Source organism: Cricetulus griseus, assembly GCF_003668045.3.
Source record: "Cricetulus griseus strain 17A/GY chromosome 1 unlocalized genomic scaffold, alternate assembly CriGri-PICRH-1.0 chr1_0, whole genome shotgun sequence".
Lineage (NCBI taxonomy): Eukaryota > Metazoa > Chordata > Mammalia > Rodentia > Cricetidae > Cricetulus > Cricetulus griseus.
In genome coordinates this window covers 153,494,488-153,518,754 of record NW_023276806.1, presented here as the reverse complement: position 1 = coordinate 153,518,754, position 24,267 = coordinate 153,494,488, and the positions used below count along the sequence as shown (strand labels likewise).

Sequence of the window (24,267 nt, the reverse complement as noted above, 5' to 3'; positions counted from 1 at the left end):
GCCTGCTGGAGAGCAGGCGCTGGACACCCACGTTGTGGTCCCATTAAGTCAGGGTCAACTATTCTACCCAGACACCAAGGGACCCCTGGCTCCAGTGTGCTCCCAAAGCCTACTTCCTGCCTGGTGGGTCAGTGCAAGTCCATTAAATCCACAGTCATACAAGGCAGACAGTTCACAATCTAGCTCCCACACTGCATCAGACATTCACCAGCCCCAGGGCTGTGGCAACAAGGCACCCAGGATTGTGGCCAGCCAGTCTCAGGAAGAGCAATAAGTCCTCCAATTCAGAGACCCAGAGCAGAATGGTGTTTTCATCCTAACTCAGGCTCCCCATGAGACATGGCCTCCAGACTTGTAAGGAGGCAGCTACTGTGTGAGTCCCAGGAGCCACTGCATGGCTGCCATCTTGCAGGTGAAGACAAGCAGGGCATTATTCTTCTTTTAAGAAATTTCTATGGCTGGACAGTGGTGGCGAATGCCTTTAATCTCAGTACTCAGAAGGCAGAGGCACGTGAATCTTTGTGAGTTCAAGGCCAGCCTAGTCTATAGAGTAGAGACAGCCAAGGCTACACAGAGAAATTCTGTCTCGAAAAACAAAAAAAAAAAAAAAAAAAGAAAGAAAGAAAGAAACTTCTGTGCTGGTTTCTAGGGAAAGAAAAAACCCCAGGAAGGTCTTGGCAAGAATAAAGGAGTCAAAGCCCATCTGACTGGACAAGCTATTCCCCTTTGCATCCAGGACAGAGCAGTATCACCATTGTTGGGATGGGCAAAACATCTGGTCTCTGTTTACCAATTAAGAGCAACTTCTTAGAATCAGATAAATAAATGAGGGAAGAATCAAAATTTCAATGGAACATTGAGACTATAAATAAATAAATAAAGTAATCTGAAAGGCCCTTTACTCCATCCATCTCCTAATCTGCAGCTACTGTCCCCCTGACCCTTCCAAGGTAAAATGTGTCTCTTTTTTCAAGAGATTTATTTTGTTTTTAACGGGGGGGGGGGTGTCATTGCATAAGAGCGCTGGAGCCAGAAGAGGCCAGAGGCATTGCGTTCCCTTAAAGCTGTAGTTACAAGAAGTTGTGAGCCACCCCACTTGGGTGGTCAGTGTCCAACTCTCATTCTTGGTAAGAGCAACAGGTGTTTTGGCTGTGAGCCATCTCTCCAACCCCAAAGATGCTAATGGCTCTTAAGGGTATACAGTGGCAGATTGTTCACTACATCCTTCAAACATCCAATTCTGCCTTCTAATAGCTCATAAAGGCATGAGATCAGGTGATCAGTCACTCACAAATTGAGTTACAGTCAACCTGCTTATATTAGGTCAAATATAATACATGAAAAGCCATATCTAACCCTAGATCTTCCTGGTCCCACTTCCTCTCCTCTCATTTGTTGAGCCAAAGACTGAGTTCAGTATACCCAAAAGGATACTTCCAAGGAATACCAAATCTCCCCATCATTGCCATACATCATGGTATACAGCAATGACTCAACACCAGGTTGGACACTATGTCTACTTATCTTCCTACTTCTAACCCTGAATAGGATGAATGAAGGAAAGTCAGAGGGTAAATGTGAATGAAAAAGAACAATGTGAGAACATTAAGTCAAGTTTGAGAAGGGACAGTTGCAAAAGGAAGAAACTCACAATAGGTGGGATTTTAAAAAGAAAGGATCACATGCTAGGGAAGAAGAGATAAGGGTATCAAATGATGTAAATGTGTCAAAGATTATGAAAATACTCCCCCAAAAGACATCACTAGGGTAATGAGTGTTGTCAGACTGGTAGGAAAGAAAGGAGGAAAACCTGGGAGCATGGGAAGGAAACTGGAAGGAGGAAGCAAAAGAGAGCAGGAGAGGGAAGGAAGAACTCTGGCTTCCTGCCTCTCTTGTCCCTACTCTTCCTATCAAAGCACAGCCAGGTGGTACTGCCAAGCACAGGAAGGCCTGGAAATGGGAACTTATCCACAGGGACATTGCAAAGCCCCACATGTGAAGTTGTTTTCTTGACTGAGGGTTAAAGCCAACCCCAGTGTGGGGAAGGCTGTCACTAATTCCCTTTGCATTACTACCCTGGTCAGGGTCTACTTCCACAACCTGGTGTAACAAATGACCTGATATTGGTTGTAGATATAATTACAGAGGTAATTCATATTGAGGTAAGCCCTATTGAGGCCCAAACATGTCAGAGACCAAGATCCTATTTATCTCAGGCAAGTTCAACTCAAACCTTTAGATGCCTCAAGATATCTCACGTGATCTTGTCCATAAGTTGTAGAAAATAGCAGAGCAGGTCTTCCTTTTATTTCACAGATGGAGAAGAGGTTGGTGGGATTGCCCACCGGAAAGGGACAAATGGCCATGTAGAAAGTAAAGAAGCAAATATTAGCTCTTGACTTTAAAATTAATGTTCTTTCTGGATCACTATGAGGGTCCCTTGGCCCAGTATGAATGACAAGTTGGCATTTCGTTACAATCATTTTATATCCTTTTATTCCCTCTTGCGACTTAGGGACCAGACATATCACATGGAAGAGAGGTGTTCTTAGTCTGTTCTTCTAACTTTCACAGTTATTTGTGTAAGTCCAAACAGCATATGTTAGTGCCCTATACTCAACAAAGATTGTGAATTTGGAGAGTCTGGACCTGAACAACCATAAGAATAATTGTGTATCCTGTAAAAAGATTCAAGGGTAAGTTCACTGACAACATGGGCCCTGTATGTTGGCACTCTACCAAAATTACATCATGTAATCCACACAATCTCATTAGCACTAAATAGCTTCACTTTCCAAATGAGACACAGGAGGCTTAACCAGAGCAAACAAGTTGGCCAAACAGATACAGGCCAGGAATTCAACCGGAACAATGAAGAACACAAAATAGTTCTGCCTCCCAACTTCACCTCTCTCTTATCTTCTAATACTGAAAACATGCATAAAGTTCTCTGGCTACTCTAGTTATTGCAAAGATTAAGTGAGACAAATGAAATAAGGAAGAATTTTAAGAGCTGGATTTAGAATACAGATGGGGAAGTCTTCTTTTAGCCTGATATAGAATTGTACAATCTCCCTTAGCTTGAACTCTGTGGTATGGCCACCTAGCTTAGACTCATTAGGGCATTTGTTCAGATTTTTATTTGCCAATGAATTATTGACAGAATTGAGGGAGCAAGCAGATATCAACAGTATTAAGTGATTCTGCATACAGTCCCAAAACTTCCCCCTTCTGCTAACCCTGCTTATCCTCCCAGATGGGGCCAGCTTGTCTCAACAGGGGCAGCCTGAAGAAATAGGAGTTGTCTTCCTAACTTCCAGGACTTATAGCAACATCAAAACATCCAGTGAGCATTTAAATGAAGACAAAACAGTGATGCAACTATGTGTTTCCACCAATCCAAAAATATTTGGTTTCCTGCAGGTGTAGGGCCATGAGCATATACAGCTATGGTTGTGAAAGCCATACATAGGACAAAGCAAAATACATGGGAGAAAGTTTCCAGTTGAAAGAGGACAAGACAAGAATTGGATCAGAATAGATAGACGGGGTTAGAAAAAATAGAGGTGCAGGTGGTGAGACTAAAGAAACACCAGCCATCTGGACCACTCAGCCCTAAGCAGCTTTCTCCTAAAGACTTCTATCACTTTGGGAACCATGACTCCTTTGAACCCTCTACTCCTCTTAAACACAAGTAGGCGTGTCCACATGTGCACATTTGCCAAGTCCTGGGAGAGGAAGGGATCCTATCACTGACCACAGAAAACCTAAATGAATCTAAAACATCTGTCTTACTCAGCATGGCACTTCAGAGCAGCAATATTGAAAAAGAAAAGAGAAATCTACAGGGGATTGGGATAAGAGGGAAGAACTTATGTGATAATGTTTCTTTTATCTTCTATCAATAATCTCAGCTCTAGGCTAGGTGGATAAACAAGAGATAGTACAGAGATAGATAGATAGATAGATAGATAGATAGATAGATAGATAGATGATACCCATACATATATGCACATTTGTACTTGTGTACACACATAAATATAAGAGAAAACAAGTGAATGGAAAAAAAGATAGATGATACAGGCATACATACACATATGTGTACTTGTGTATATACATAGATGTATGAGAAAACAAATGAATGGAAGAAAGATAGAAAACTAGTTAGATGATACAGGCATTTATACACATATATGTACTTGTGTATATAATAGACATATGGGAAAACAAGTGAATGGGATGGAAGATAAATAGACAGGTATCAAGCAGTCTTTTGTACAGAATATAATAGAAAGCTGTAATGGAAACATGAGTCCACTGTTTCAACACAATATCCTGTTAAACAACCCCAACTTGGAGAAAGTTTTGTAAGAAACATCTACAAAGAAGCAAGTCTCTCAAAAGGCAGTGGCCCTAACTTCTGACTACCTACAACCCTGTGTCCATGCCCGTCTGTTTCCCCTGGCTGCAATCTGTTTCCATATAGGCATTTTCCACCCCCCACTAAATGCAATGTCATGCAGAACACTCAAAGGGAAAGGGAAAGGGAAACGGATTAGTAGATGGATCGATGGCTGATATTAATGCTCTTTCATGTTGAGTTGAAGAAGGATTTGGGGTCATCAGGAGAGAAGGCAGCAGGAGAATAGACTAAGCATTCAAAAGACTGTCTGGATTAAAATCCTATTAAGTTCCCATCAGCTTCTCCAGGAGGCTTTTGAGGAGGTTGGGGTTTCTTTAACCTGTCACCATAATTAACCGTCCCTCAAGCTGTTTTGGGTGGGAAACTTTAGCAATTAAGAAACTGGGAAACTTTCATTTTCTATCACCCACACTGCTGTTTGAATGGTTTAGAGACTAGAGTGGAAAGTGGTTCAGCTTAACTGCTTTGAGGGGTTCAGGTCTCTCACTTGAACCTGCTGTCAGACTTGCCCCTGAGATCTGAGCCTCTCATTAAAAAGGGCATTTTGTCTGCAGAAAGAATCAAAGGTTCCAGTTGACTCCTCCTCGCTTTCTTCCCCTCATCATTCCCCTGGTGAAGCCGATAGGAAAGAGCAACTATGCAGAGCAGTGCTTGCTTCTTTCAGAAGCCCAGCTTCCGGGCCCTGGTGGCCAGCCTCTCCCTGCAGGTGTCACCTCAGCACCTGCCACGCCGCCAGAAGTTGTTTAATCACAGATACGTTCGGTCCAGGTGGAAACAGCCATTCAGAGTGATCCGCCATTCTAAGAAGTAAGGGTCACCAAACATTTCAAATAGTATGATTGTTTCTTCTTTGCTGTGTAAGATTGTCACCCTCATCCCTGCCACACACAGGCACACCCACATACACTTCAAACACCAGCATCCCGCCATCCTGAGTAGTAAGGTGAGCAGCCTCCTAAGGAATTAAGTTTGTGCCACTTTTGGTGTCTAAGAAGCTCGTCAGTGGTTGCAGAATAGCTCCGCAGAAAAACGTTAGCTTTTTTTTTTTTTTTTACCTCCTCACTGGTGGGCCCTAAGAGTTTAACAACATTCCCTCTTGTATGTTTACCTAAGTGTCTTGTCTCCTCAGCCAGACCTTGTTGACTTATTTTCTCTCCAGTTCCTAACATAGTGTGTGTCACAGATCAGTTGGTACTTAACATACTCTTGCCTGTGACCACACAGAATTTACTCTCTGCCTTAAGGCAAGTCACAGCCTCTATTTTCACAATGCAAAAATTACGAGTCTGTAGGGCTGTGTGCCGTCTGAGATCGCATTCCAACTCTTGGAATCTATAAGAAAAATATTCGTACAAGCTGAATTGTTGTAGCTCCTGTAGTGTTATTTTTGTAACAATGATAATAATGCAAGAATGTAAAGCGTTTATGAAGCTCCTAAACAACCTCTGCTCCATTTCCAATGCCTGATGATATAATTTCATTAGCCCCATAATGTTAGGGACTCTTGTTTCTTCCATTGGATGCAGCTGGAGGCTGACAATAAAGTTACACCAAGTGTGCCATGTCTTGGTTCAGGAAGCTGGGCTCTTAGCTACCTCTCTGTATCTGCTCCAAGAACTTCCTTCCAGCTCAGGCTGCAGTCTTCCAGCTGGCCCACATACATCTTTCTAGCTCTCCAAGGGGCGCCTGCCTGCCTGCCTGCCTGCCTTCCTGCCTGCCTGCCTGCCTGTCAATTGCTTTGATTTCTGACTCCAGAGCCCAGCTGGCCCAGCCTCCACCTGCTCCACCCATAGGCAGAGCTTGCCCCAGGACCCAGCAGCCCCTTTGTCCTGAGGCCCTGAAGTTCCTGTTGGAAGCACATGGCCTGAAAAGCAGGAGAGGACAGACATCAGCCTGGGAGGCAAAACAAAGAGGCAAGACATCTGATGAGGAATCACAGGGTCCCTCCTGAGACCTTAGCCCATATGAGCGTTATGGGCAAGAGCAAGCCAGAGATGAGGCCAGAGTGATACCTATGAGAGTACAGGGGAGAGAAGATGTCCCTAGAAGTCTTGGAGCTGCCTTTCAGGTGATGTTTCTATTGCCTGTTCTACAAAGTGCATCTTGTCTTATTTAAGGCATCTCTGCCTCTCAAATAAAATTTTAAATTATTTTGCATTGGCATGTAAGAATTGTGCCAATTCTTAAAAATGCTCAAGGATATGGATTTGAGCCCAATGCCCAGAACAGAAAGATCAAGATAAAGGAAGTATATGGGAATTTGGTTTGGTATGATGTGATCTTTTCATGCACATGTAAATTATATAATGCTAAAATTGTAGTAGTCTACTTTTCCTCCTCAAACATTGGTCACCATTTTGTGGCCCAATGTTTAAAAAATGCTTCTTATATCTTTTATTTTATTTATAATTTAAGTTCATTTTGTCACTAAGAGTCATCCTTTTGTACATTAGAACAGGAGGGCTTTTTTTTATCTTATTGATGCTGAGCACCTGTGGACCAGTTCAGTAAAATTGTGTTCTTGCTCTAAAACAGTCAGGATTTGGGAAAGCTACTCTGAATTCTGCAGTAGAAAATGAGGCAATTGAAATGAAGTTCATCTCCCCAACCATCCTCACCTTTTCAAGATGAGTTGAAAACATGTTAACACAAAAACCTATACATGAATGTTTATGTTAGTTCAAAATAACCCCAAATTGGGGTCAACCAAGATGTCCTTAAAGTGGGTGAAGAGACAAACTGGGGTTAAGTTAATACAATGGGATATTACTTTAGAATAAAAATGAAATGACATATAAAGCCAAAAGTTAATGAAGCCCATCTAAAATGTTGCTTCTGGAAAAGGCAAAACTACACTACCATAAATAAGAGAGAGAAGGTATGAAGGAGGGGTGGAGATGAAAGACAGTTTTAAGACACTGAAGCTGTTCTGTATGTCACTGTGGTGGCAGATAACAGAGCACCATTCATTGGTCAAACTCAATAAAACACTACAACACAAAGTAAGTTTTAAATGTAAATTCTAGACTTTCTAGTATAAATCACCACAGGCACATAAATTTTTAATAAATACACTGTACTAATGCAGATTGGTAAGTAGGAGAATGAAATACCTAAGAATTCTCTGTATATTTTGCTCACTTTTCTGCAAAATAAAGTCTATTAATGCAGTCCATCTGAATATACTTGCATCCTAAAAAGCAATCAATCGCTTTGCTTGTCCATGTTCTTTGTAGACTAAGCCTAAGTGTAACAACCCCATATTGCCATTGAGCCAGTCCCTACAATATACCAGACACTATGCTAAGCAGCATTTGTGCCTAATCTCTTTTGTTCATGACAAAGGCACTAGGAAAACACAAAGAAGGGATTTCAAAGTCAGTAACTGAAGGAATGACTTGAACTCAAACTGATCCAACTCTAAGCCTATCATACTGTAATTCATAGGTAAGTGGAGAGCAGAATGCAGTAAGTTTTAATAATGCCTATATTAGTTGTTCACTCACCTATAGTCATTGCTATAGGCCATACATTATGCTAAACTCTGAGGACATAGATATAAGTAAAAAAAAAGACCATCTGTACACAAGAGTTTGCGATTTAGTGGAAGAAAGAGATAAACAGATAGAAGATGACAGTGAAAGCACCAGGATCTATGAACCAAATGATCCCTGATTCAGGTTTGGCATGCTATAAAAATTTGGGGAAAGCTCTTTGGATAGGGCAGAGAGTATCATAACCCAGGAAATTAAAAAATACATGAGAAATTGCATGTGGAATGAACTGGATTTACTCCCTGGCTCTATAGTGGCTAGGCATGGTAATCTAAGCACTTGGCAGGTAGAAACAGGAGGATCAGAAGTTTAAGAGCAACCTCACTTACTTAGTGAGTTTGGAACACTCTGGACTACACTGTATCTTGTCTTTCAACATATTCAATGGGAATAAGAAACAGCTGCATTGAGGATGGGCAAAGGAGCTAAAAACTGTGTCTACATTATACTAGGCTTTGATCTAGGTCCTTGACTTTTGTCCTCTCCCTTATCCTCTCCTTTCCGTTGCCATACATGGTACTGCTTTATGAAAATGGTTTGTATGGTTTAGGCCACATTCTTCAGACTCTCACCTGTGTTCTTCTCCTTGTCTCGAGAAAGCTCATGGACAGTGGCGCCAATGTCGTATCTCAAGCTCTTGATGATGCTGCCCAAAGCAGGCTTGCTACGTTTGTCCAGATGAGTGAAAAACTCATACTCATCTTTGTTTACACGAGAAGGTCTGGATTCAATGTGAGTCAGGTTGATGTCATTCTCCTAAGGAGACAATGATAGGTGTGAGTGGCTAGTTCTCATTACTACCAAAGACACAGAGCCAAAATATAACACAAGACAGCAAACAGTAGTTGAAGAGCAACAGTGTTTTTAAAGCACTAGTATAAGGAAGCCTTCACATTTACAGAGCTTTTTTAACTTCTACAAACCAAGCACTAACTAACAAGGGGTAGGAATGGTAAGTCACATGCCTTCAAATTTAATCATGTTGAAATCTAATAATAGCCTAGAGTTGCCTGCCTGAGAGTTGGGTTGAGATCAAATGTCTAAGATAGTAGTTGTAATGATATTTTGATGGGAAAGCCTCCCTTTGGCCAATGAAATTCCATAGGATTTCAATAAATAATAATGACACATTATTGTTTTGCTTGTATGGTCCTCAGGACACAGGCACTGTGTTTATAAGCTCTAAATTATAGCAGCTATGAAATGCTAGACAATTTACTTTCACACTTCTGTGTCCCTTAGATGTTCCATCTTCACATGGTGGTCTTAGTGATACCTTCTCTGTGAGCTCTTTGGGGGTCTTGGACAGGTTAACACATACATATACTCTGACAGATGCAACATAGTGTTCAGAACTACTATCAATATCATCAAATGCTCACTTAAGTCATTTGGTCATTGCATATAGATATATCATTAGAGCTGTAAAAAACAACTAACTCATATATTCTTTTATAATTACAGGGGATAAAAAAGTAAAAGGCAGAGCAGATAAAATGGATGAGCTGTCCTTGGAATAGGGTTAGGGTACATTGTAGTATTTAAGGGGATCTACACATGAGGCCTCATTGAGAAAACAAAGCCTATGTATATCCTAAAGGAATCAATAGACATGAAGACCCCATAGGAGATGGTGAGATTGGCCTAGAAGAAGTGAAAAAGGAAGTCTAATAAGTCAGAATAACCACAGAGAGGAAGGACAGTTATGCAAATTATTTTAAAGAATGTATCCTTGATTCTGAAAGAAATATGGACTTTATAAGGGTTTGAATAGACAAACAACCTGACCTCGTGTCTTAACATGAGCAACCTGTCATTCATTTTGAGACTAACTCTTGTAGACCTGACAGAACCAAGTCCTACTGAAATCTAAGTGGGATGTGATGGTGGTTGCAGCCATGGTGCTGAGTGTGAAAGTGACAGGAAGAGTCATATGCTGTGTAACTTGTGTAATTACCTCAAAAATCAAAAATATAAGGACCATGAGAGGAGTTTGTGAATAACACAAAGGAAGAAGAATCATTAGGTCCCATTCCATTCTCAGATTTGATACGGTGTGGCTGAGAGGGAATTCAGAATTCCTATGAACACACACATATACACATGCAACAGAATAATTAAAGTGGATTCCCAAATTTTAAAAATGTTCCACAACTTATGTGCTGTTTACTAAGGCTGAGTCCACTGGTACCGCCATGACAATGTTCATTAAGGACAAAGCCAGGGTACATCATGTACACATAACTAAAGAAATACTGACATTGAAATGGACAAAATGTGTTCTGTAGATGCAGTTACTTGAATAAATCTAAAATTAAAAAACAAAAAAGGAAAAGAAAAAGAAATTCATCCACTTTGTGTTTGAAGCAATGTATGCCCAGTTATAAATGATACAATACTGAGAAGAACAAACGTCCTTATGATAGTCATAGTTTCCCCTTTAAAATACCACTGCATAGGTTAGTAGATTAGAGTACTTTTATGGGACCTTCTTTAGTCTTTAAGAAGATTAAGAAAGAGGAGCCATTAAATCAAGAATGAGAATGTTTTGCTATGAAGACTGAGGGAAGAAAGCAGAACAGGTTTTTCAGTGGTAAAGTCATTGTTCTTTTGTAAACGCCTCTTCCAGGGATCCAGGAAGCACTCTTAAATTGTAGGCTGTTTGTCAATATCATTAATATTGTGTTAAACAATAAAGTCAGAATCTCAGAGGACAAGGAACAGAGTAAGGAGTCTGACATGGGCTCTCTTCCTGCTGGGCCCCAAGGTCCCAGGATGTTACCATGGGCCCCAGCTTCACTCTACAGTGAACATCTGTCAGTCAGGTAAGTCCACATGCATGCCCCAAAGTGGAAGGAGAAAAAAGTGCTGCAGGAGGCAGGCAGGGCCCTAGAGACAGTGGGAAGCTTCCCCAGGAGAACAGGTCATTTCCTAAACAAGGAAACAGATCGACAAAGCTCTGAGATCTGAGGCCATGTCAGACATTCTCCAGCAGCCTCAAGTAGACTGTTTAACTGGTGAAGGTGAAGAACTTCAGTTTTGCATGATATCCACACTGGGACAGGTACAGCTGGTATTGGCTCTGCATCCTCCTCTGCAGGATGGGTAAAATAAGGCCCCTAAGGGATTGAGATTTGGATAATGCATCGAAGAATCCAGCCAGAGCACACATGTGTGTACATTCATGCTTGCGCACTCGAGCACACACACACACACACACACACACACACACACACACACACACACACACACGGTACTCTCCATCCAGTTCTGCTAATTTATTACCTGTGGTTTATTTATTACAGTGTAAACAGCCTCTTCATTTATTATTATTTAATCCATTAACTCTGACTTGGTCCCAAGGGGCAACTTTTCAAGAACATGTGACTCCCTAATACAAAGGCTAAGTATGAACACTGGAGTGTTTTCCAGAAGCATCCTTTTCAGAATCAGTTTGTCCCTCAGGAAATACTTTCTTCTTTCCACTCCCTCTGCTTGCTCTTGGGCATTCATCTACCCCAACTACCACCACCAATTTAGAAAATCAGGTTTTAAGTTTTAAATATACTTCATATACTAGAGTGATTTTAGATGTCCAAAATTGATTATAGGGCTGAAGGTGTCTGTCAGTATTAGAGCACTGGCCCGGAAAGGGCAACGTACTGGATTTCATATTTAGTACCAGACCATTGTTATTGATATTTCATTAATTTGTATATAATGTCATTTGGTTATGATGATGGCTAATCTTCATGGTCAGTTTGATTGAATTTGTAATCAAGTAGAAGACAAACATTGGGATGTGTTTGTCAAGATATATCAGCAAGTCATAGACTAAATTGACATGATATTAAACCATCTCCTAATGACTTATCATTATTATACCCATATATCAGTACATCTCTCAGTTCTCATCAGAGAAGCTTCTGTTTGTGGTAGAAGGTGATTAATGGAGATCCACAGTTGGTCAAGTTGCAGAGAATGAGAGACTAGAATTCTCAACCCTAAATGAGGCATCTGTATTATACCCCTCCTTCTAAGGCTCTGAGATCATTTCAGAAGGAGTGGGAAGATTGCAAAAGCCAAAGACAATGGATGACTAAAACAGAACAGTGTTCTCCAAACATAGTAATGCAGCTATGCATATGAATTCAAAACAGTGGTGTTGGCAGGCACATGACCTGTGCAAGCTTAAGCCAGACAATGTAACAGCATAGAAAGGGGAGGTAAACAAGAAGGTCCACCTTTAGCTGAGAAGCTATTGATACATGATTGCTGGTGGAAGAGGGGGAGTTCTTTTATTTTTTAAGGGTGTGGCCCTGGCAGGTCAGTGGCAAGGGCAGGAAAAGGGAATTAGGTATAGGAAAAATTAGAAGAAGGGTGAATATTATCAAAATATTTTACACAAAATTCTTAAAGCAATTAAAAACTGTTTTCTTTAAAAAAAAAATGCCAAGGCTATGACTGTTAGTTGCCCAAAACACACAGGAGTAAAGCACTTACCTCAAATAAACGCAAGACCTTGGCTAGGGCACCAACTTCTTCTTTGAGTGAGAATAGCAGTGACACAGCCCCATTTTGGTTGGAGTTGTCTTCAATATAACTTGTTTCCTACAGAATTAGATCACCCGGTTAAAAGGTTTGGCATAGCTTATTGACATATATTCCCTTGAATTATTCCCTTGAAACCTCTGAAGAAGTAGCAAGCATAAACATTTTCTTCTCCTTAAGCTTTGGAACACAATGAACTCCATGTATTCTACACAAAAGGCAGTGTAGTCAGAAATAAATAAGTTGAGGATAATAAAATAACAAATGTCACTCCTGGGTTGGCTCTCAATTTTTATAAGCTCAAATTACTCATTGATATCACTGGCAAAACCCAGTAGCTTTTGATGAGCACCCACTTAGTACCAGGTCCTATCCCACATCTTCAAGAGATAGAAATCTGAATTAAGGTAAATGTACCCATCCTTTCAATGTCAAACTTCTGACTAGCAGACACAAGGAAGGCCAAGTGGTGCAAAAAACAAATGAACAACAACAACAACAACAAACACTGGGAAATGCAATGTGAAAAACATTAAAAATGGACATTCAGAGGCTGTGGGTCCAAAGGCCTGTGTGTTATCCTCTCTTGTCCATTTAAAAATGGACATTCAGGTCTCTGCCAGCCTGACCCCTACCAAGGTGAGTGTACCCCCTGCTCCTGTCCTATTCCTACCCAACTTTCCATTCACCCCAGATCTTTCTGGGCTTGCGACTGCTTAGAATGGACCTGCCTGGGCAGGGAGGAGCTCCCGGAGTATGGAAACACCTCACTCTTCCTTCCCAGGCCTGACCCTTACCGAGTGAGGAGACTACCAGGAGAGGCATGGCTATCCAGAGCTGCAGACATTGAAGTCTGGGCCCACACACACCACCATGTGACAAGAGGAGATAAAAAGACCCCACCTGCACCCACTGGAAGAAGACATGGGAAGAAGACTGAATAAGAACACACTCAACATCAGAAAGACCAATTTGACAACATCAGAATCTAGGGACTTTATACCAGCAAGATCTGAAAAGCCCAGAACAGAGGATGAAGAAGAGATGGACCTCAAAAATTATCTTAGGAAGATGATAGAGACCTTCAAAGAGAAAACAAGAAAGTCCCTTAAAGAAATAGAAGAAAAAAACAAGCAAAAATTACATGAAGTGGAGGAAAAGACAACCAAAAATTTCAAGAAATAAACAAATCTCTTAAAGAATCTAAAGAAAGCCAAGAAAAAACAACCAAACAAGTGAAGGAAGCACTCAAAACAGTTCAAGGCATGAAAGCTGAAATGGAATAGATGAAGAAAACACAGAATGAGGTGATGCTGGAAATAGAAAGGCTGGATAAATGATCAGGAACTAAAGATTTGAGTATAACCAATAGAATTCAAGAGATGGAAGAGAGAATCTCAGTTGTTGAAGATTCTCTAGAGGATATACAGTCATCTACCAAAGAAAATCTCAAGTCCAATAAATCCCTGACACAAAATATCCAGGATATATGGGATACCATGAAAAGGCCAAACCTAAGAATAATAGGTATAGCAGAAGGTGAAGAAATACAGTTCAAAGGTACAGAAAACATATTCAACAAAATCATAGAAGAAAACTTCCCCAACCTACAGAAGGATATGCCTATGAAAGTACAAGAAGCTTATTGAATATCAAACAGACTGTTCCCACAAAAAAAGAAGTCCCCTCGACACATAATAATCAAAACACCAAACCTACAGAATAAAGAGAAAATATTAGGAGCAGCAAAGGAAAAAGAGAAAAGGCCAAGTAACATATAAAGGCAAACCTATCAGAATCACACCTGACTTCTCAATGGAAACTTTCAAAGCCAGAAGGTCCTGGATAGATATCCTACAAACACTAAGGGAGCATGGATGCCAACCCAGACTACTGAGCATGGATGCCAACCCAGACTACTGTACCTAGCAAAACTTTCAATCACTATAGATGGAGAAAACAAGATATTCCCGGACAAAACCAGACTTAAACAATACATATCCACAAATCCAGCACTACAGAAAGTTCTGGAAGGAAAACTCCAACCCAATGAAGATAACTACACTCACAAAAACACAGGCAATAGATAATCCAATTTTACCAAACATGAAAAGAAACAGGAGGGCGAAATACACACAAAATGACACCACCAACAATAAATCCAAAAAAAAAAAAAAAACAAGAACCAACAATCAATGGACATTGGTCTTAACCTTCCTATAAAAAGATACAGGCTAACAGAATGGATGCGAAGACAGAATCCATCCTTCTGCTGTATACAACAAACACACCTCAACTTCAAAGACAGATGTTACCTCAGAGTAAAGGGTTAGGAAAAGATTTTCTAATCAAATGGGCCCAAGAAACAAGCTGGTGTAGCAATCCTAATATCTAACAAATTAGACTTCAAACTAAAATCAATCAAAAGAGATGAAAAATGGCATTCCATACTCATCACGGGAAAGTCTATCAAGATGAAGTCTCAATCCTAAACATCTATGCCCCAAATAAAAAGACACCCACATTTGTAAAAGTAACATTACTAAAGCTCAAACCACACATAAAACCACACACCCCACTTGCACCAGACAGGACAACCAGACAGAAACCTAACAAAGAAACAAAGAATCTAACAGAAGTTATGACCCAACTGGGTTTAACAGATATCTATAGAACATTCCATCCAAACACAAAAGAATATACCTTCTTCTCAGCGCCAAATGGAAACTTCTCTAAAATTGACCACATAGTTGGCAACAAAGCAAACCTCCACAGATACAAGAGATAGTCCCCTGTATCTTATAAGATCACCATGCTTTAAAGTTAGAATTCAACAGCAATACAAATTGCAGAAAACCTACAAACTCATGGAAATTGAATAACACCGAATTGCACCATTCCTGGGTTGAAGAAGAAATAAAAAAAAGATATTAAAGACTTCCTAGAATTTAATGAAAATGTAGACAAAACATTCCCAAACTTATGGAACACTCTGAAAGCAATCCTAAGAGTAAAGTTCATAGATTAAGTGCCCACATGAAGAAACTGGAGAACAGTCACACTAGAAAATTGACGGAACAACTGACAGCTTTAGAGCAAAAAGAAGCAAACTCACCATGGAGGGGTAGATGCTAAAAATAATCAAACTGAGGGCTGAAATCAATAAAATAGAAACTAGGAAAACATTACAAAGAATCAATGAAACAAAGAATTGGTTCTTTGAGAAGATCAATAAGATAGACAAACCTCTATCCCAACTAACCAAAAGGCAGAGAGAGTGCACACTAATTAACGAAGTCAGAAACAAAAAGGGGGATATAACAACAGACACCGAAGAAATCCAGAGAATCATCAGGTCATACTTTGAAAACCTGTACTCCACAAAATTTGAAAATCTAAAGGAAATGAACAATTTTCTGGGTAGATATCACTTACCAAAATTAAGCCAAGAACAGATAAGTAGTTTAAATCGACCTATGCCCCCTAATGAAATAAAAACAGTCATCAAAAGCCTCTCAACCAAAAAAAGCCCAGGGCCAGATGGCTTCACTGCAGAATTCTACCAGAAATTCAAACAAGAGCTAATACCAGTACTCCTCAAATTGTTCCACACAATAGAAGCAGAAGGGACATTGCCAAAATCTTTTTTATGAGGCTACAATCACTTTGACACCCAAGACACACAAAGATACAACTAAAAAAGAGAACTACAGACCAATATCCCTCATGAATATGGATGCAAATATACTCAACAAAATATTGGGGAATCAAATCCAAGAACCCATCAGAAAAATCATCCACTATGATCAAGTAGGCTTCATCCCAGGGATGCAAGAATGGTTCAACATATGAAAATCCATCAATGTAAACCACCATAGAAACAAACTGAAAAAGAAAAACCACATGATCATCTCACGGACGCTGAAAAAGCCTTTGACAAAATCCAGCATCCCTTCATGATAAAGATCTTGGAGAAAACAGGAATAGCAGGAACATATCTAAACATGACAAAATCAATATACACCAAACCAACAGCCAACATCAAACTAAATGGAGAGAAACTCAAAGTGATTCCTCTAAAAATCAGGAACAAGATAAGGCTGTTCACTCTTGCCATATCTCTTCAATATTATACTTGAAGTTCTAGCTGGAGCAATAAGACAAGAAAAGGAGATCAAAGAAATACAAATTGGAAAGGAAGAAGTCGAACTTTCACTACTTGCAGATGATATGATAGTCTACATACGTGACCTGAAAACCTCTACCAGGGAACTCCTGCAGCTGATAAAACCTTGAGCAAAGTAGCAAGATACAAAATTAACTAAAAAATCAGTAGCCCTACTATATACAGATGATAATTGCAATGAGAAAGAAATCAGAGAAACATCATCCTTCATAATATCCAAAAGCAGCATAAAATATCTTAGGGTAACTCTAACCTAAAAAGTGAAAGATCTGTACAATAAGAACTTTGAGTCTTTAAAGAAGAAGTTAAAGAAGATACCAGAAAATGGAAAGATCTCCCATGCTCTTGGATAGGTAGAATCAAATTGTAAAAATGACATTCTTGCCAAAAGCAATCTACAGATTCAACGCAATCCCCATCAAAATCCCAACACAGTTCTTCACAGACCTTGAAAGAACAATACTCAACTTTATATGGAAAAACAAAAAACCCAGGATAGCCAAAACAATTCTGTACAATAAAGGGTCTCTTGGAGGCATCAACATCCCTGACTTCAAGCTCTATTATAGATTCATAGTTCTATAAACTGGTTGGTATTGGCACAAAAATAGACAGATAGACCAATGGAATCAAATTGAAACCCTGATATTAACCCACACACCTACAAACACCTTATTTTTCACAAAGATGCTAAATCTATACAATGGAAAAAAGATAGCATCTTCAAAAAATGGTGCTGGCACAACTGGATTAGGACATGCAGAAGATTGCAGATAGATCCATATCTGTCACCATGCACAAAACTTAAGTGCAAATGGATCAAAGATCTCTACATAAATCCAGCCACACTGAATCTTCTAGAAGAGAAAGTGGGAGATACCCATGAACGAATTGGCACAGGAGACCACTTCTTGAACATTACACCAGTAGCACAGACATTGAGATCTTCAATTAATAAATGGGACTTCCTGAAACTGAGAAGCTTCTGTAAGGCAAAGGATACAGTCAGTAAGACAAAATGACAGCCCACAGAATGAGAAAAGATCTTCACCAACCCTACATCCAACAGAGGGCTGATTTCCAAAATATACAATGAACTCAAGAAGCTACACATCAAAGCACCAAACAATGTAATTAAAAAGTGGGGTGCAAAACTAAATAGAGAATTCTCAACAGAGGAATCTGAGATGGCTGAAAGACACTTAAAGAAAGTGCTCAAAATCCTTGGACATCAGAGAAATGCAACTCAAAACAACTCTGTGATAAGATCTTATACAAGCCAGAATGGCTAAAATTAAAACTACCAATGACAATCTATGCTGGAGAGGATGTAGAGAAAAAGGAACTCTCCTCCATTGCTGGTGGGAGTGCAAACCTGTAAGACCACCTTGGAAATCAATATGGAAGTTGCTCAGAAAAATGGAAATCAGTCCACCTCAAGATCCAGCAATTCCTCTCTTGGGCATATACCCAAATACTGCATGTTCATACAACAAGGACATATGTTCAACCATGTTCATAGCAGCATTGTTTGTAATAGCCAGGACCTGGAAGCAACCTAGATGCCCCTCACTGAAGAATGGATAGAGAAAATGTAGTACATTTATACAGTGGAGTACTACTCAGCAGAAAAAAGCAATGGAATCTTGAAATTCTCAGGCAAATGGATGGAACTAGAAGAAACCATCCTGAGTGAGGTAACCCAGTTCTAAAAAGACAAACATGGTATGTACTCACTAATATATGAATTTTAGAAATAGAACAAAGGATTACCACCCTACAATCCTCTTCACCAAAGAAACTAGGAATCAAGAAGGACTCTAAGGGAAAAATGCATGGACCCCGGAGAATGGGAAGAGGCAGGATCTCCTGAGCTAATTGGGAGCATGAGGGTAGGGGATAGGGAGCTGCCAGAATGAGAGGAAAAGAGGGGAGAGGAGGAAACAGAGTAGCAGAAATGCTGAGTTGGAGGAAGAATAGAGGAGAGCAGGATGAGAGATACCATATCAGAGGGAGCCATTATAGGTCTGAGGAGAGATCTGGCACTAGGGGGATTCCAAAGATCTGCAAGGATGAGACGAACTGACAATGTAGGCAGTGGTGGAAAGATAGCCTAAATGCCCTTCCCCTGTGATGATACTGATGACTGCTTTTTATGCCATCATAGAGCCCTCAACCAGTGGCTGATGGAAGCCGAGGCAGACACCCACAAATATACACTGAACTGAACTCTGGAACCTAGTTGCATAGAGGGAGGCCAGCATGGGACTGATCCAGACCCCTGAACATGGATGTCAATGAGGAGGCCTCTGCACTCTAGGGGGCCCCTGGTAGTGGATGAGTATTTTTCCCTGGTGTATGAAGGGACTTTGAGAGCCCATCCAACGTCTCATCCTGGACACACGGGGGTGCGGGGGGATAGGCCCGGCCCAGGATGATGTGGTGGGCTTTGGGGAGCCCCTGTCAATATCCCTACCCAGCCTGGGGAGTGGAGGGTGGGTGGGGTGGGGGCAGGAGGGAGGTTGTGGGGAGGGTAGGGGGGAGAGAGAGGGAGGAGGGATTGACATGTGAAGCAACCTTGTTCCTAATTTGAACTAATTTAAAAAATTACAAAAAAATGGATATTCAGAGGCTGTGGGTCCAAAGGCCTGAGTGTTATCCTCTCTTGTTCATTTAAAAATAGACATTCAGAGGCTGTGGGTCCAAAGGCCTGAATGTTACCCTCTCTTGTACATTTACCACCAAAACAACTTTGAGCAGTCATTTCCTCGACTATAAAATAATAGTAAGAATAAGCTCTGCCCAAATACTATCTGAATGGTGAAAACAGAAACTATAAGTTTAAATAGAATATTGGCATTGTATGTAAAATGATGAAAATATTATTATCAGACAGTAGGTACCTTCAATGAAGGAACAAAAGAAACTGGAATGAGTGTGAGCATTTTAGAGTTTGCTGAGACATTTTTTTAAGTTTTAAGATACTTCACAACACTCTTTATGCACATCCCCAATATACAGCATGCCCCTAAAATGTAGAAGAAAATATGAAGAACAATTAGTCTCTTGTAAGCAGTTAATTAAGTTAATGGTATGGAAATTCCATCATCTCAGGGGCAGAAGGTAGTGATGGGAGATTCTTGTCAGGGACTCAGATTGAGAGCCTGGGAGAATCTCAGGACAAAAATCTGTAATTTCAGAAAGTTCAGATTTTTCCCAGAATCTTATATGAAACTGGAAGTACCAATTTGTCAGCAAGTTGGGTTATAAGACCCTTCAAGAAAATTAGAGGATTGACCTGTTATATGTCCCTATTGGCTGCAGAGATAGTTCCGTGTTTAAGAGCACCAATTGCTCTTAGAAAGGACCTAAATTCAATTCCTAGTATCTGCATGGTAGCTTGCAACTATCTGTAACTCTGGTTCCAGGCACATGCATGCACATATTAAATAAATAATAAATATTTTCAAAGAAAGATACTTTATTATTCTAAAAAGATTTTAATGTTCCATGTCCATTACTTGATTTGAACAATCTCATTTAACTTTGAAAACAATCAATGAAATAGGTTTGATTGTACACCAAGTCCCTGCTTTCATTAATGGCAAGATTCTGGCTTAGAGAAGCTAAACAACTAATGAGATAGCTGTGGAGATAGCCCAAGACCATAGAAATGGAGCCAGGTGGATCCCTGGAGCTCCCTGGCTATCCCAGCTAGCTGTATGGTGAGTTCCAGGTCTGTTGTATGGTGAGACACCTGTCTGTTAAATAAGGAAGAGGTGCCAAAGAAATGACTCTCAAGTTACCTTCTGGCTCACATATACTTGTGCAACTGCATACACATGAGCATTCTTTCTCTCTCTCTCTCTCTCTCTCTCCTTCTCTCTCAAACACACACACACACACACACACACACACACACACACACACACACACACTGCAAATTCACATTTATAACATACCATGGCCCTACTCTGCTGGTTTTAGTGACAGTACCCTGTCTGCCCCTGAATGGGTTTCTGCTTATTTATGGGAATCAACACATTTATGCTCAATACATGTTGTCATTGACAGCAGCTACCACTCTTTGCATAGTCCCTGGAACAGGCCACTAGTCTTCATGAGGGCAGTGAAGAAGGTACTGCAGTTTTTAAAATGAAGACACAGAGTTAGATGGGTCAAGTGACTTGTCCTAGGCAATCCACCTAATAGGTAACAAAACCTGGGCTTGAACGTGGGTTCAGCAATCTCAACATTATTACTTTGCTCCCCAGTGATAGGCTCAACTGACACAATAGCTCTTTCTTTCTAAATCAGGAGGACTTTACATGACAGGAAGCTCAGAGAAGTCTGTGAGATGGTGTGGGCCTTGGTGGATCTGAATTCCTTGTTCACCTAGCCAATCCAGGGCCCATGAGCAAATCTCTTTTATCATGTATTTTTATTGGCTCAAGAGATATGCCTTATTTGATTCTAACAGACATATGTATTGGCTTACAAGCAACAGTAGCTCCAAAACTGTCAAGGAAGAAACTGTGCAAGGAAAAGAACCAGTAAACCAAAGAGTGAGGAACTTTGATCATTGAGCAATGCATTCAGCGATAAACACAGGCTGTTCTTTTTAGCTTTGCAGTGAACACAAACACGGTCTGTTATCTTTGGAAATAATTGCATTTCACATTTACAAGCAATATGCTCTGTCAAGGATGTTCTGGGGCCAACGCTGGTGATCTGGGGCTTACTGAAGATATAGGCATTTGCCTGTGCAGTTAAAATCCCCTGTGTACATCCACACGGAAGAACTATTGAAAACAAGATGTGAAGGTCCCAAGTCACACACCTCTATGTGGAGGAGGAAATGTCACAGAGAAGCAGTGTGCTCAGCTGTGGGGACCATATTAGACTGAACACTGGCTGCCCTGTCCCTGCTGGTGGCTCTGAGCTCCTCATTGACCCCACTACCCTGCTTAAGTGTTCTTCACAGCTCTCGTCTCTGTAAGAAACTATACTATGCTTTCTTTCTGAGCTAAAGTAGTTTTACCAGAGGAAAAACACTGCTGTGACTGGCACACAGTAGGTGCTTCTTAATCTGTTGGGTGAATGACAGTGCTAAACTGCTAAACAGTCACTACTGCAGACTGGTTGCACTTGCTATATGGATAAAGCTTTGACATATTATATGCCCTCAACAAATGGTGGCTCCTTCCTTCAGTCTCCCTTTTATTAGAATTGTGTCATATACATGCTGTTTATCTGGGTGAGAAGCTTTAAGGAGATGCAAACAGGACTGGGAATATGGCTTAGCAGGAAAAGGTACTTGCTGCCAAGCCTGACAACTTGAGTTCAATACCAAGAGAGGAGAGAACTGCCTTTCCAAATTGTCCTCCGACCTCTATACATGCTGTGGCACACACCTCATCTCCCCACATGCATAATTAAATAAATATAACAACTTTTAAGAACACATAAATATGTTCTTCTGCAGGCTGACAGAGATAGAAGACAATGAAAATACTAACCTATTCCAGCATCCAGCCTCAATTTTACAGACACTAAGCAACTGCCTCACTCCACTGAGTGCCTTCACAGCACATAGATTAAGTCCCCAAAGAAGACAACCATGGTGTCTTGACTGTGTGTGCGGAGGATTTCCCATGAGTGAATGACACCAGGCACAGTATTTGTCTGTTGTCTGTCTTTCTTGCTCTTCAAGACACATTGTGTTGGACAAACAAATCAGCTTTGGCCAAATACTCATTGACAGTTTCAAGTGGTCTAGAAACTGTAGTAAGATATGTATAGGCTTTGTTTGATTTTCTTAACCCTAGAATCTGAGGGGGTTTTATTCTTATTTTTCAAAGGAAAATGCTGTGCTTCTTATGATGAGGTTGTACCAGACCATGTTTGGATACTCCTCTAGTAACCCTGTTATTGGTAGGGACAATCTGTGGATTCACAATCAGCTAAGTGTTTCATAAATAAATCTGTAAGGCCCTTCCCCTCGTTCCCCACCCTCCAATCACTGGTGTAAGCTCCCCAGATGGCTGAGAGGCTGTATCAGCCACACAGGAGCCTAGAATAGTCAGGATCTATGGACCAGCCTGCCTGTCCCTCATACCTACCTTCTTCAACACTAAGCCTCTGACTCTAGGTACCCTTTGACCATCAGTTCTGTCAGAGGAAGGGCTCACAAAGTGTCTCTCCTGGTCCACAGCATGCTGACAACTACAGAATTCTTCAGTCTATTTAGTTATTCTGACTTTGACATCCACTCTCTCCTGCTGTCCTGAACTACTCAGCTCTCCAGAGACAGTTCCTGAGGGTTGCACACAGCAGCTACCTATGAGTACATTACCTCCAGGTCTGAATCTCAGTGCTCAAACTGTGATTCCAGACCTGGGGCAAGTACAAACATCCTAGTAAAGAACATGTTCTTCAAGGGCTTCCTGGAGAGTACAGCAAAGTCCTAAGAGAACAGACTCCTTCCACCTCCTGCATAATCCCCAAGGCATATTCAGGCTCAGAGCTAAATCCAATTATTTTCCTCTCAGCTTGTTTTCCCCTTTGTCACATCTGAGTAAGTTCCCAACTCTCTTCATGCTACATCATCTCCTGAAAGTTAAAGAAGGGTAGTTTCTTACATTCTTATTTCCATACTCAGAAGAAAGGATTGTATGGCTGTCACTGAAGAGACACAGTAGTACTGCTAACCCAGATGATTAAGGACCAGCCCTTTCCTTTCAGAAGGCAAAGCAGATAGCATAGGAAGCCAATGAGTTATCTAAAGACACAAAGATGTGGTAGCCACTTCGGCAGTCAGATTCCCCAACATCTCTGCATCCTCAAAGGATAGCTGTCCCTCTATCTGTTAAGGACAGTCTCATCAGTTGACTTCCTGGGCATTTTCATTATCTTCAAATAAATTCTTATTTCTTAATGGCCTTAGAAATACCAGTATTTCCCAGACTGCTTTCCCATCTGGGGAACCAAGCTTCTCCTGGCTATGGAGGTTCACCACACTCACCTGCCCAAAGTCTGAGAGTTTTCTGGTCAACACTGGGTTCTCCAGGACCACAGCTGACATGCTGGCTCCCAGTGAGTGAGGTCTCTAGCTCTGGCAGAAGGCTCTGAAAGTTTGCCCTCAGGACGTGAGGCTGATGGTTTTAACCTGACTTTCAGGGAGGACAAGAGAGGAGAGGTTTCAAAGGGTGCCTCCTATTGCAGTCTGCAGGTCACTCTTCCAGTGGGCGTTGCCCTGACACAGCAGTGTATGGGCAAGAGTGGCCCATGTCCAACTCTAGGTCACCAGCCCTGGGCTGACCCAAGGGGAGGCATATTGGAAGGTGTGGCAGCCACAGCAACTCATTTGGCAGACTGCCTTAGACAAGAGTTGAAGGCAGAGAGCCCAGACCACCTATATCCTGGAACTCAGACAGGTTTTTCATTGCTGAAACATCGGGGTGCCTGGAGTATGGATTCTCTGCACTGGAGGAAACCAAGGACAGCCTGCTGATAATAATTAAGGATACCCATCCTCTGGCAAAACAGATATA

At 40.9% G+C, this 24,267-nt stretch overlaps 1 protein-coding gene across 1 annotated transcript in view; it reads right to left on the bottom strand.

The window, feature by feature from the left end:
- Pah (phenylalanine hydroxylase) overlaps window positions 1–23,798 on the bottom strand; it is a 59,530-nt gene extending 35,732 nt beyond the window's left edge. The window contains exons 1-3 of the mRNA XM_035451367.1: window positions 23,739–23,798; window positions 12,481–12,588; window positions 8,550–8,733 (exon numbers count right to left, since the gene is read on the bottom strand). Coding sequence (XP_035307258.1) covers window positions 8,550–8,733; window positions 12,481–12,588; window positions 23,739–23,798 — 352 coding nt within the window. The remainder of the gene's footprint in view (window positions 1–8,549; window positions 8,734–12,480; window positions 12,589–23,738) is intronic.
- Between the last annotated feature and the right edge of the window lie 469 nt (window positions 23,799–24,267).